Here is a 15,122-nt window from a genome sequence, read left to right as displayed (position 1 = left end):
GTATAGGCATAAAGGGTTCAATTTTAACACAATTATGGTTTGGAGATGACTTATTAAATTTTCTATCACTTAAAAGCATGTAGATTCATAACAGAATACTTTTGACCAGGTCAATCTGATGTTTGAATTAAAATTTGATCTGCACAAAAAACTAATAGTTGATGATATATATAATGGATTTCTTGATCTATGATTTTAAGACTTGGTTTGATTCCTTTAATTTTGATGGTTTGGATCATAGTATTAAATATTTGTCTATAATAAAAATCTTAATTTAGATTTAGTAAGGTGAAATTTCGAAAAAACTTTAATTTACGTTGAATTGAACTTTGTTTTAATTATATGAATTCATTCTAAAAGTTGACTTATTTTTTTTTAAATTTATCCCTAAAGAATATTATATTAAAGGAAAAAATATAATTAGTGAATTTGTGCACATGATTAAAAATATATTTTTTAAAAATTCTAATTTGATTTTTTCTACTGTAAATAAATACAAAATTAGTGTCACAGTGATTTAAACAGATTCTTAAAAGAATTTTTTAGTATATCTATAATAAAAGTTAAATAGGGCAATTTCAATTTAAGTACTAATAAAAATAAAGACAACATATAAATATGCATGTAAGGAAGGGTTATCTAATTTTGCAACCGTTTAAGAAAAAACTACCGCTAAACAAAAACAGATATAGCAGTATGCGATCTTCCGCCGTACTAACCGCTGCAACATTTTTATTTTTGCAACGATTTAATCACGATTAAGATTAAATCGTTGCAAAATACTAATATCATTACAGTGCCAGCCAAAATTGCCGATGTCTGCTGGATTTCTTGAAGTGATTTAAGTGAGTCGTTATATATATATAGCATTGTCCAGTTTTTTTTTTTTAAGTTTATAATCATTGTATTAACTTATCATTTTTTTAAGAGCTGATTAAATTGAACTAAAATATCTATTTTAATTTCCAATTTCTGCAAACCGCTAATTAAATATCTAACTTACCCATTTTTCATTTATTTGAATGAAAATAGTAATTATATATTTCAAAAGGAAATACTTTAAAAACTAAAAATTATAAAACTCATAATAATAATATATAAAATATTAATATTGATGACAAAATTTCTAAAATGCCAGCTACAAAATCACGCACAATGCAAAAAGAAAATTATAAAATATTAATAATTACTAAAATTATATATAACTGAAGCAATTTTAACATAAAACTAACAAAATATTCGTTAACAGGAATTAGGAAGAAGAAATATAGCTGCGGCTAATTAATTGTAGACTTGGATGGTTTGTTTGGTGTTGTTTTGTGCCGAAAGCATGATATCTTGTCGTTATTCAGTCCTAACTTCACCAAATTAAGAAACATCCTTAAGGACTGCTAAGGACCTGCTACATGTATATTGTTTTCACCTAGGTGTATGTTAAAATTAATTATAAAAATTAGTGATTAATATAAAATACACATTAAAATAAATTAAATTATAAATATATTTATATATAAATACATAATAATTAAATTAGTAATATTTTTTATATATATAAAATATTTTTTATATTGCTTCATTTTTTTAAATGGTAATATATAGTATATGAAACAGTAATATGAGTCTTCAAACTTTTAAAGTTTTATACATGTTCTTACTTTTTGTTGTTGAACTGGCCAAAATGAATAATGAATAATTTTTATGTATGTTATACAAATCAAATTAGTCACTATGTAATACGAAAAAAAAAAATTATTATTTGTATTAAAATTAATTATTAAATAATATGTAAAATATATGTATAATTTATTTTTTATTTTTAATATTTTTTATATTTTAATATATATTTTATATTAATAATTAATTTTAATAATTGATTTTAATGTATGTAATAAAAAGATAAAAAGTTTAGTCAAAATGTTGTTGGAATTTAGGAGAAAACTAAAACGATCGACAACACAATGAAACACTGTTAAATTCTAACTCAGCCGTAATAGGTAGCCTGTAAAAATCTACCCCAACTTGGAGAATGTGTCACTCTCGTCAATACTAGTCTTCTTACAACAATTACATTTATTATTATTTTCATATATTTTTCCACGGAAGAGATATAGCCGATTTTCAAACTGGTACAGGGCAGGCATAGATGCAGTTAGTTTTTAGATTATCTACTAGAATCTCGGTACCGCAATAAACTAAGGGCTTAATTAGAATAAAATTTAAAAATAATTAAAGTGGCAAAAAACAATTAATGAGATTGTTATTCCAATGGAGATGGAACTTGGAAGGCGCGCTACTGGGGGTCGTCAATTAATGTTCGTATAAAATTTCACATTTTTTTAAAAAGAAAGTCTTATAGCTTTTTATCATTTTTTTAGACTCATTAATATAATATCATAGCAAAGTTAAAATTGTTATTCGTCAAGTTTCATGCTCTAACTTTTTATCTAATCTAAATTTCACGTTGTCTAAAAATACAAGGCCGAATATCTCTATAAATAATTCTCATTCCATTCTTATTCTTTTTTTTTTTTTTTTTTTTGTATACATCACTTGTTTAAATACATAATTTATAGAATAATTCACATCAATAAATGAAATGTCCAATGTTACATCTATTTTATTAATGTATTTATATAAATCGAAGTATGTAACATTTTTTATTTTAGGATATTAGTATAAAATTAAATGTCATTTCATTTTATTGATATAAATTACCCTAATTTTTAAGTAACTTGAAATTAAGAATAATTTAAATATAATTTTATTACTAAAAATCTTTAATTAACAAATAGAGTTACAATAAATATTTTTTAATGATATTATAGATTAAGAATATAATGAATAAGTAAAAAAAATTGAATAAAAATGAGAGAAACAAATATTGTGGGAAAAAAATTGAAAATGAGAGGTAAACAAGAATAGATGAAATAATTAACATCGATCTTAACCGTTCAGATATTGCATGAAGATTAAATTATAGACATCACATTAACCGATTGGTGATTAAAACATTAGAAATCGATACATTGTCATCAATCAAGAATTACTATTGCCACTTGCCCTCAATAGTTACTTTAAGGGGTAAGTATTTTTTTAGTTGCTAACATTTTGAGTCAAAATTAAAATTGTTTTCGATTTTTTTTATTAATATTATTTTCAACGTTATTAAATATTTTGAAATTATTATTTTTTAATTTTTAAACTAAAATATCCTTTATCATCATCTTTTTTTTTTATTATCATCTGTTTATTTCAATCTTCCTTCTTTGTGCTCTGTGCACTCTCTTCACCCAAATCTTTAACAATAATATTTTTTTTTAATTTCAAAAAAATTAAACAAAACTAACACAGAATCAACAACAATATATTCAGATTCCACCCAAATCTTCAACAATAATTATTTTTTTTAACTTCAAAAAATTAAATAAAGCTAACACAGAATTAATAATAACAATGTATTCCACTACAAGAGACACGCCGAACAGTGGCGGTTTTTTTATGTATTTGCGGCGGTTTAAAACCGCCGCAAAACAAAATTCCAGCGGTTCTACAAGCGTCGCCTATTAGGGGGTTGTAATTTGATTTTGCGACGGTTTGAATGAACCGCTGGCACAACCGCTACAAATCAGATAATTGATTTTGCAGCGGTCACAGAGCCGCCGCTATTTTGGTCAATGAATTTAAAAAAAATTTGCGGCGGTTTTAAAACCGCCGCAAATTTATGCAGATTTTTTTTTAAAATGTGACGGTTTTAAACCTCCACAATTTCATACAAGAGCTTAAAAAAAAGTTGATTAACTACTCGAATGGTTTATACCATTTCTCTTTACTATAACCTATTTTCTTTACATCATATTTATTAAAGATATTAATAAAAAAACACTAAATAAACAATAGATAGATATATAATCACAAATTTAAGCAAATCAAAAGGCACATAGGTCACTAAACTGTAGAGCCATATTACACCAGTCTAATCCCATCCCATTTCCTTGATTCTTGCAAAGCTCCAGTTAGCATATACGGTCACAATTTCCACTAGTAGGTGATAACATGTAAACTTTTCATAGATGAATCTAATGTATAAATTTATAATAGAGCTCATCCCTACTGGTTTCTACATACAACCAAATATACTGAAAGAAAAGTGAAATTAAATTGATTACCGAGAAGAAGTCAGTGTCCTTCATAAGCCAGAAAAATCACACAACAATCCAATACCAGTAGCAAATATCTCCTCAATTTCCAGCTATCAAGTTGTGGGAATGGTTTCACTCTATCCTTGGATATTGTCATAATGGTACCTAAAGGGATAATGGTGAAGGAAAATATCATTGAAAAATCACACAACAGTCCAAGCAAACTATATGAAGGTCATTCAGCACAATATTATCTTACCATTATTTAGTATGGCAATGATCAACATCATAAAGGGTGCAAAATCAAACTTCCAAATCAATGCAATAAACATGAAATCAAACTACAAAATAAAAAGTAGATCAAATAAAATTATATGAACTATTTAATTAAGTATGTTAATTCTTGGTTGTTCACCTATTTTCTACACTTACCACAATACGAATGGTGAAAGACACTGCATATATCTGCCATAAGCAAAATGAAAAATTTTGCAATGTTAGAACACTAAAATATCAAAAAAATTGCTGTGATGATATGAAATCAGAGAATTAGTGAGTAGAGAAGATGAGACTAAGCTAGATTGCATGAAATGAAGTGTATTATTAATGTTCTTATTAGTATGAGTAGCAGTGATGATATATAGATACATCACAAACTTATCTTACAAAAAACAAAATAAAAAACAGTAAAGATTAACTAACTAATATAAAACTGTGATTACTCACAATGACAATGCTGCACATCACATGAAAATAAATAAAAAAACAAGAAGCTAAACGATGAAACACGTTCACTTCGTACAATATCTTTTCTTTTCTTTTCTCTTTACTGGGAGTCACCCATGCAATATTTGCCTTATATATAGTTAAGTATATAATGCCAATTTGAACTTCAATGCAGAAGCTATTTTCATTACAGCCCTTGAATTTTAATATATAATAAAAACTGAAAGCAAATTCTCCTATTAATGCCTCTTAAATGTATTCTTAATTCATTATACAAAAAGAAGCAGAGCAGAGGAAAGATATGTAAACAATATATTATATTATTATTCAACACAAACATAAGAATTTCACCTGAATTGCTTGATCAAAAGTATAGAGATTTTGCTTAATAGTTTGTTTAACAGGAGGGATATGGAAGGCAGGAGTCGATTACAATCCGCCTAGCACCACCAATTTGTTTAACAACTGCTAAATTAGATAGAAAAAAATTCAAAATTATATGTTCTATCTAATCGCCTTATTCCACACCATGAATGATAATATTTAATTCCTTCTTCTCCTTTTCCAAAAAGAATAAAAAAAATTAAAATAGAAGTATGTTTCTATCTTGTTGATCTACTACCTGAATATCTACCTGAATTTTGTGTCATCTTCTTCTATTTTTAGAACCATAAAAAATAATGAACAGATTCTGCTGCACATTTATATGTATATATTATCAAATATAAGCTTTCTAACTAAAAACTTCACTACAAAGCACATAATAAATAAAAATAGTAGTATAAGTTGATCAACAAGTACATTCAAATCCTTAACAAGAACATAATTATTTATTCATGCTTTTTGTGCTAGCATGATCACAATGACAATTGAAAAGATCAAAATTTTGTTCTATATAATAAAGCATATAACATATATAAAACTAGAAAAAGTAAATATTCAAATTGCTTCTATTTATATAATGCCATTTATAGTTTGAAAACAGAGAACAATGATGTCCTACTACAACTAAGTGTGGTCTGTGCATGAAAGAGATAGGAAGATTCATATTATCCATTATGTAATTTGTTTAAATGACCAGATCTGCTACATTACTTTGATTGAGACAAGAACGGTTACATTGTAAAAAATTCAAAAGAAACTCATTTGATTTTATAGTCTTTTAGTTTGAGGGTGAGGGGTGTCCTACTAGAAAGGTAAATTGATCATATGTTCAAATTAATTAAATGTAGACCACAAACGGATTTTAGATTTTAATTAGGCCTTTTCTTCTTTGCTCTCCATTAACTACTATACTTACTAATAGTAAAATAAAATAAAACAATCCACCAAAACACTTACAACAACACAAGCAATATATATATATATATATATATATATATATATATATATATATATATATATATATATATATATAATGGATAGAGTAAGGGGTTTGGTATTAAAGAAGGCAGTAGTATATTTCAGAGAGTTCATGTTGCATGTGCCACAACATAAAGCAACTGTTCTATGAACTAGGAGCAAGCCTAGCAGTGAAAATAGAGAATGAAATACTAATCCAATTTAGCAGTCCAGTCACTTCAAAGATACAAAAACATAGAGAAAATTAAATTACACTCCTAAACCACTTTGATCTTCATACGTTTATTCTATTCAATTAAATGACTTTTATATACATATCAAACTTTATGTGCTGAAAGTTTCCAACAAAAGAGCATATTGTGAAGCATATTGAAAACACTTGGCATATTGTCGAACACTTGGCATGCAAAAGCATAAATAACACAAAATAACACTAACAAGCATTCTTTGCAACACCAAATCAAAATTCAACACCAATTACATGAAAAATCAGCAGCATTTCACAGGGACTCAGCAAAATATCAATCAATCAATCCAAACAAATTGAAATTCAAACTCAAGAAGCTCTTAACAGCATGTTTAATTATGTATAAACTAACACTAATTTTAACCTTAACTCAACTAACAATAGCAGATAATATTAACCAAATCAAATTAAGACTAGAATCAACATATAACTAATCCTAAATTAACTAATCATGTTAAAGGAAGTAAAAACCAACCTCCTCTTGCATGAAAAGGAGCCTTGCCTTCTTTTGTTGGTAATCTAGCCGAGGAGATAGACAAGAGCCACTCTCAGTTCTCCAATTTGCTTTATTCTCATTTGCACCATGGATCATCGAAGATGAAGAACCTGAATTGCTACCTTCTTTTGTTGCATCCTCAGTTTGATTATCGACAGTGATAACATCAGGTGAAAAAAGGGCATGTTTGCGAGATAAATTTTTAGAGGCTAAACAAAGGAAGTGAAAAGTTTAAATTTAAACCCTTACCTCTTCGAAATTGAAACAGGGGAACAAAGGATAATCATCAAAAGTCAAGTGACACTAGCATTGCTAGATTGCTACTGCTTTCTCCTTTCTCTAATTCCTTTAACATTTTAAATATATCCATATGATCATACAAGGATATATGATTAATCATGAGAGTGATTTGTAGCAAAACCCACTACAAACATTATAAATTTTAGAGAAATGGATACCTCATGACGAGAAAGTTCAGCCTTTCATGCAGCTTCACACTCTGCTACTTCATGCTCACGCTCTTCAATATAACTTTGCATCTCTCTCTCCTTCATGATCCTATCTTGAATATCAGCATCTAATGCTTCTTTCAACTCTTGAACAAACTTATCTACCACAGCCTTTATACGAAGAGACATCCTTGGCTCTAACTTCTTGTGTTAAAATTCCAAACCTTGAAACACACACCAAAAAAGTCTCATATATTCTAGTACTCAGTTTGAGAATGGAATACCCTAAAGAACAATAATCAACTTTGGATTTATGCTTGACAAGCACATAAAAATCTGTTTGGGAAGAATTTTCATTCTTTTAAACTTCATACTGATGCATCAATTAAAAACATAACTATCCAAAGCATTTCTTTATTACATTTAGTTTTGAATGAGCTGCAGCAATATTCTATGTTTTTAAAAATTTCCTATTCTCAAAGTTGTTTTTTTGAAAACTAAGAAAACTTCTCAATCTGGGAATATTACTGCATGAAACTGGCAATTGCCCTAATCATCCTTGTCAGTATCCCTAATCCCTGACCCAAGAAGGTCCCTTATAAGTTTATATTTTATCAAGTACAGAACAGAGTAAAGTTTCCTTTGAGGTGATATGGATGAATTGATACATAAATGTTCCAAACCAAGAAAATGAATCCAAATGTTGAGGCTCCTAATCAGAAGATAAATTTCTTAGTATCTATGTCATCTTCAGAGATATTCAATAGTAATAATAATTCAGCTCAAAGTGGTAATAAATAGGTGAATCAAACCAAATCAAGTAAGTGATCATATCAAAATGAAGCAAAATGGAAGCATTTAATCAAATATGATGACACATTATGGAACAGACTCTAACCATTTACCCATAATTAATTAATTAGTTTCAACTCACACACAAATCATCATCTTCACTTCATCAAGTCTAGGTTCAGCTTTACCATTTCATTGCAAAGATCAGCACAATTCTAGTAATCCAAAACCCTAAAACTAAGTTCAACAACAGCTTCTTTACTTATCCTTTTAATACCGAAAAAAAAGCAAAATGTACAGGAAGAGAGAGACGGAGAGTACAGACCAAGGGAACTAAGGAGAGGATCTGCCACCTCCGATTACCGCGGCCGCCGCTTGTCGTTCACGGAGCCACAGCCGATTTCTTCAGTCGGGCACGCGCCCTTTATCCGTCGCCGCGGTCACTCCCTTCCCTGTCCGCTATTAAATTGGGGAAGAAAAATTTGGCCAACAGCCACCAAAATTAAATTGGGGACAAATTAAATCAGAAGTCACAAGGATCAGATGCAAGATTAATTTACCAACAGCCACCAAAATTAAATTGGGAGAATGGAGGGGAACATACGACTGAGAGGGGAGTCTCTTGCGATCGACAACGCACAACAGGGCAAGAGGAGAAGGCTGCCGACGATGACACAGGGACGGATGGCTGAGGAGGACGCCGACGACGTCACGGACATGCACGGCAGAAGGAGAAGACTCGGACCCCTTCCACTTTACCTTCGCGCACGGGAGCTACATGGCTAAGGGAGGAGACTGGTGACCGGGAAGAACGATGAAGCGGACGTGCAAGCTGGAATTGACAGAGGGAAGAGCCACGACGGCGGAGGAGGAGACCAGTGCTTGACTCACCTTTGCGCTGCTGGGGTTCTCGCGCCATAGACTGAAGTGTTATGGTTACTAAATTTTTCTTTGGGTATCTTAGGGAAACAAAACCCCTCATCCCCAGGGTTATTTGATGCGGTGAATGCCAAAACCGCCTCAGGTCAGAACAATTGGAGCGGAGCTTAATTACGCACCAGGAACCGCATCAATTCAATGAAGCTGCAGCGGTTTGGGACAACAGCCGACAATCTTTGGCTGCTAAATCCCACGTTTCTTGTAGTGTTCAGATTCAAAAATTCATTAACAACAACACCATATTCAAATTCAAGACAGAAAATTAGAGAGAGAGAGAGAGAGAGAGAGAGAGAGAGAGAGATCACTACAAAAAAAATTTGATAAAAATGGCAATTTTTTTTATATTTACGGCAGTTTGAACCGCTATTATTACCAAGAACAGAGGTTCCAAATAGTGACATAATTCTAGGCGTCAATCTGGTTATTACAATGGTTTTTAGTTTTCTAAAATTCGCCATAATTTTCTAGGTTGAAATGGCGGTTTTCAGATAGGTTAAAGTGACGGTTCAAACTGCCATTATTTCTAAATAAAATGGCATTTTCTGGTTGGTTAAATTGACGGTTCAAATTGCCGTTATTTTTAGGGTAAAAATGACACTTTTAGTTGGTTAAAATTACATTTTTGAACTGCCATTTTTACCATGATAAAGTGGCATTTTGGTTGGTTAAAACGGCATTTGAAACTGCCGTTTTTACCCTGATAGTGATATTTTTATTGGTTAAAATGGCGTTTTTGGTTGGTTAAAATGATATTTTTGAACCACCATTTTTACATTGACAGTGGTTGGTTAAAGTGATATTTTTTATTGTTTAAAATGGCAGTTTTTACTGTCATTTTTATCGCGTTAAATAAATAATTTTTTTATTAAAATTTCACAATAACAAAAAATCATAATCTATAAACAAAATATTATATAACGCATAAACAAAGTACTATATATAATATATGATTTTGTAGTATTGAAAATCAAAAGTAATAACTGTTATACAAAAACTTGTCTTACTAAACTAACCAAGATACAAACATTGCAATAAGCACTAATAAGTCAAATCTACCATCCTGTTCTCTAAACTATGTTAATATCTAATAATGTATTTAAACCATCTAATAAGTGATATTTTTACTATTTAGATTATGAATATACAAGACAAGTAACTTAGCTAAGTGATGATAAATAAGATTTGGAGGCCAAAAGTTTTCTCCTTTTGTAATTAGCTTTAAAACAAGTCTGCCTTAGTTTCTTGGTCTCTTATGTGAGTTCCATCCCTGGAACTTGCTCCAACATCTTTGTTTCTTACTCCGACATTCTAACTTTCATTATTCAGACACATCTCCTACATTTAAATTAAAATAATCAGTTTTCATTCAATCATTGACCACTACAACAATTATAAGTAATTTTAGGGAATTGAAAAGTAATTTTAGACAAAAAAAATGAATAGAGCGTAATTACCTTGTCTCCATAAACCGAAATTGTGCTGCATATCATTGTAGCAACTTCATCCATAGAATGACTTGAGTACTTTGCGTCTCCAGCTTTTTCTTCAACTCTATTAGCAAAACTGTTGGTATTTGAATCTGTTGAAACTTGAGAAGACTGGAACGAAAAAAAAAGATGCAAAAATATAGCATATATGATTCCTAACCATTATTTTATGATTTATATTGTGTTTGATTGAGTGGTTTTATCAAGTCTTTCACCCACTTATTCATATGATTAGCATGATATTACAAGTCCTTCCCAAAATTATTCTATGATTGAAAACTTGCTTTCTAAAGATCTTTTAATTGTATATTTTTTTATTCTCCTTTATACCATTCGATGCCGTGATCTGTATGTTAAGTGTTTCAGGCTTCATAGGGCAGGAATGGCTTAGAGAATGGAGAGGAAGCTTGCAAAAAGGGAAAGAACACAAGAAATTGAGAAGATGACCAGCGAGAAGTGACGCGGGCGCATGGCTCACGCGACCGCGTGTAATGGAGGAAACCGCAGTGACGCGTTCGCGTCACAACGCGTGGACAATGCGCACGCATGGCACGGAAAACGCTGAGTGACGCGAACACTTAGACGACGCAGTCGCGTGACGTGCGCGATCTGCAGAATTTACAGAAGTCACTGGCGTGGATTCTGGGCCGCGTTTTAACCCAGTTTTTGGCCCATAAACGCAGATTAGAGTCAGGGAACATGCAGAGACAAAAGACAATTATCATTCCACATAATTTTTAGTTTTAGATCTGATTTTACTTTTTCTCTAGGTTTTTCTTTACACTCATAATTTAAGATTTGAAGATTTTGGCTTTGGTTATTGAGAAGAGTCTACCTCCGGAACTGGTCATTCTAGTTTGTTTACCTACTTTCACTTACTCTTTCGTATCTTTAATTTGCCCAGAGTTACGATTGGATTATTTTTAGAGTTTATTAATACAAAGACTATTTTTATTTTTAATTGATCTCTTTGATTATTGTTTATCATGTCTCTTTTTATTTTCCCTCTTAATTTTGTGAAGTCTACATTTATGATAATGGAGTAGTTTTCCAACTTGATTGGGAGTTGATTAAAAGGAGAATCTTGAGTTGGAATACTCAAGAGTTCAATTGTAATTGGTTCGTTGTTGGTTGGCTTGTTAGTCACTAACTCTAATCCTTCCCAAGGGAGAGGATTAGGACTTGTGAATAGAAGTTAACTTTTAACTTGACTTTCCTTCATTCGTTGAGGGATAACTAAGTAGAAACAACCACTAATTATTAATTGATCTTGAGAAAATTCCAATAAGGATAGAACTTCTGATTAATCTTCTCCTGGTTAAGATTTTTGTTTAAATTACATAAATTTTCTGATTTAATTTCCTGTTATTCAAACTCAAAAACCTTTTGGAAAACCTCTGATTAATAAAATAGCACATCTTCCTGCAACTCATTGGGAGACGACCTGGGACTCATACTCCTAGTATTTTATTTCTAAAATTTGTGACAACTCTTTTCTAAATTGACAAGTGGATTTTTGCTGGTTAAGAGCTGTACTTGCAACGCTATTTTTCTTAATAATTCTTAATCTACCAATTTCTGCCACGTCAATTTTTGGCACCGTTGTCGGGGAGTTGCAATAGAGTGCTAATTTATTGATTGGAATTTATTTATTTGCATTTTATTTTATTTTACTACTATGAGCTGTATGTTTCTTTCATTGAATGACGCATTCACTACCTGATCCAAGCTTGCAGGTATTTGATCCTGAGATTGAAAGAACTATTTCACGTACAAGGCAAGCTCGGCGTCGGTTAGTCCTCTCCGAGGGAAAATCTGAAACATCACTTAAGGAAGAAACAAGCTCCTTTTCTATTGATTCGGTTGATTTACGTGCAGGTGACATGGCAGCACCTAGGAGAGTTACTATCCAGGAAGCTGGAGCCCCTCATTTTACACTGCAACCGTATCAAGCGCACCACCCATTGGTGGTTGCAGATTTTGAACTAAAGACTGCACTACTCAACTTGATGCCTAAATTTCATGGCTTACCTAGTCAAGAGCCTATCAAGCACCTTAGGGATTTTCAGGCAGCCTGTTCTACTGTCAGGCGTGATGGTGCAGATGAAACTTCTATTCTATTAAAAGCTTTCCCGTTTTCTCTTGAGGAAAAGGCGAGAGAGTGGTACTACGCCCAACCTAGAGCGACTGTTGCTAACTGGGATACGCTTAGAAGGGAATTTTTAGAGAAATTCTTTCCAGCTGAAGTTACTGATAGATTGAGGAAGGAAATTTCCATGATTGTTCAAGGCGAATCTGAGACTCTCCACGAATATTGGGAGTGCTTCAACAATCTTCTGGAAGCATGTCCCCACCATATGATTGAGAAGTTAGTGTTGCTTGGCTACTTCATACATGGCATGAAGCCTCAAGATAAGACCACATTGGAAGGTGTTAGAAATGAGTCTATGAAAAAGTACAAGACCACTGATGAAGCATGGCAATTGATTAGTGACTTAACTGAATCCACTAGGAATCACAGGCAAAAGCAAAGCAACTCCAAAGCTGTTACAGAGGTATCTTCTAGCAAAGAGACTACTGCTCTAACTCAGAGTATATGTGAAATGACCAACTTACTGAAGCAGATGCAGTTGAGTCAACAACAAGCTCAGCAAGCTCAGCCATTTCTACCACAACAAGGCCAACAGTTGCTTCCACAAAGAGTTTGTGGGATCTGTGCTAATTATAGTCATTATACTGATGAATTTCCGCAGCTCCAGCAGGAAGACAACACTGTGACAGCCACTCATAACTTCTATGATCGCCCCAATCAAGGATACAATCAAGGTGGCAGCTACAACCATGGATGGCAGGACAATTCCAACCAAAGTTGGAGAGATAATTCTAGCCAGGGTTGGAGGGACAATCATAACAGAGGAGGCAGAGATAACAATAGAAACCAGAGGTGGAATAACAATAACAACATCAGAGAGCAGAATCAGAATCAGGCCTACAGAGCACCTCATCTAAGGCAGCCTCAAGCATCTCAGCAGACCCTTCAGATCACTTATCCCTCTTCATCTTCTAATGATGAGTTATTACAATCTATTGATCGGAGACAGCAGGCCATGGAAAACAACCTTACTTCTACTCTAAATGGTCTGAACTCTACCTTGCAAGCTCTTGTCTCACAGATTGAATCACTAAATAACTCCAACAACCAGCCTTTGAGCTCTAGTGGAATCCCCTCTCAACCATTACCCAATCCCAAGGGTGGCATCAATGCCATTACCTTGAGGTTTGGAACCACACTACAAGGGAGGAATCCTGAGAAACCAAGCCCGCTAGAACACGCCCCAGCTGAGGACATGGCTGAGGTAGAGGATGTTGAAGAAGAAGATGAAGCACAAGGCATGGCTGAAGTAGAAGCAGCCCAACCAAAGAATGCAGAACCCCAGCAAGCTGAAGCTGTAAGAGACGCCACTCCTATCCCATTTTCACACCTTGCTAGGAAAGCCAGAAAGCAGACGAAACTTGATCCCAAAATGGTAGAAATCTTCAAAAAGGTTGAGGTAATTGTTCCCCTTTTTGATGTTATTCAGCATGTACCTAAACACGCAAAGTTTCTAAAAGAATTGTGCATACATAAAGATAAAGTTAATGAATTAGAAACTATTCCTTTAGGTAGTTCTATATCTACTTTAATGGGAAATATACCTGAAAAATGTAGTGATCCAGGCCCATGTATGGTTAACTGTACCATTGAAGGTGTGATATTTTCTAACTGTATGTGTGATTTAGGAGTGTGCGTGAGTATTATGCCCTTGTCTATATATAATGCTTTAAGGCTCCCTCCCTTAAAAAGGTCGGCAGCTCATTTTGTGTTAGCAGATAAAAGCATTATTACAGTGGTTGAAATTGCTAAAGATGTGTTAGTGAGCATTAAGGGGCTCACATTTCCCATTAACTTCTATATCTTGGAGATGCCCCAAAATGACTCAGGAAAGCCTTTTTTAATCCTGCTTGGAAGACCATTTTTGAAGACTTCGAAGTTCAAGCTGGATGCCTTTTTGGGAACCTATTCTTTTGAGGTAGATGGCAGAATAGTGAGCTTCAATCTGGATGAAGCTATGAAGCATCCCCCAAAAGATCACTCCATATTCTAATGCGACATCATTGATGAAATTATAGCTACAACTCACCAGGAAGAAATAGAAGAGAGTCACATGGAGCAAGTTCCAAGTGTGGGGACACCCTCTGAACATACTAAAGATTCGTTACCATTTTCACCAGCCCCAGATGATCCAAAGCCAAGCCATGAGCAGAAAATGAAATTAAAGCCCCTTCCTCCACACCTCAAGTATGCTTACCTTGAGGACAAGCAGAAATTTCCAGTTATCATTGTGAGGGAGCTCACTTCCCAACAAGAAGAACAACTGCTTAGTGTATTGAGGACGCATAAGAAAGCAATTGGATAGAGCTTGGCGGATATAGTAGGCATCAGCC

At 32.8% G+C, this 15,122-nt stretch overlaps 2 protein-coding genes across 2 annotated transcripts; one reads left to right on the top strand and one right to left on the bottom strand.

Annotated features, from left to right (window-relative positions):
• Positions 1–3,973: 3,973 nt before the first annotated feature.
• Positions 3,974–7,155, bottom strand: LOC130966171 (ATPase 5, plasma membrane-type-like). The gene is made up of 5 exons (XM_057890940.1): positions 7,081–7,155; positions 4,572–4,604; positions 4,399–4,480; positions 4,222–4,304; positions 3,974–4,117 (listed from the first exon to the last, which is right to left on the bottom strand). Exons 1-5 carry the CDS (start codon positions 7,153–7,155, stop codon positions 3,974–3,976), a joined length of 417 nt encoding a protein of 138 aa, XP_057746923.1.
• A 5,185-nt stretch (positions 7,156–12,340) lies between these two features.
• LOC130966170 (uncharacterized) lies at positions 12,341–14,782 on the top strand. The gene is made up of 4 exons (XM_057890939.1): positions 12,341–12,582; positions 12,727–13,529; positions 13,797–14,164; positions 14,660–14,782. The coding sequence occupies exons 1-4, from the start codon at positions 12,341–12,343 to the stop codon at positions 14,780–14,782; spliced, it is 1,536 nt and encodes a 511-aa protein (XP_057746922.1).
• The last annotated feature ends 340 nt before the right edge of the window (positions 14,783–15,122 follow it).

This window comes from Arachis stenosperma, chromosome 3 (genome assembly GCF_014773155.1).
Source record: "Arachis stenosperma cultivar V10309 chromosome 3, arast.V10309.gnm1.PFL2, whole genome shotgun sequence".
Lineage (NCBI taxonomy): Eukaryota > Viridiplantae > Streptophyta > Magnoliopsida > Fabales > Fabaceae > Arachis > Arachis stenosperma.
The sequence above is the reverse complement of the archived record's forward strand: the minus strand, read 5'-3'. Positions and strand labels throughout refer to the sequence as shown.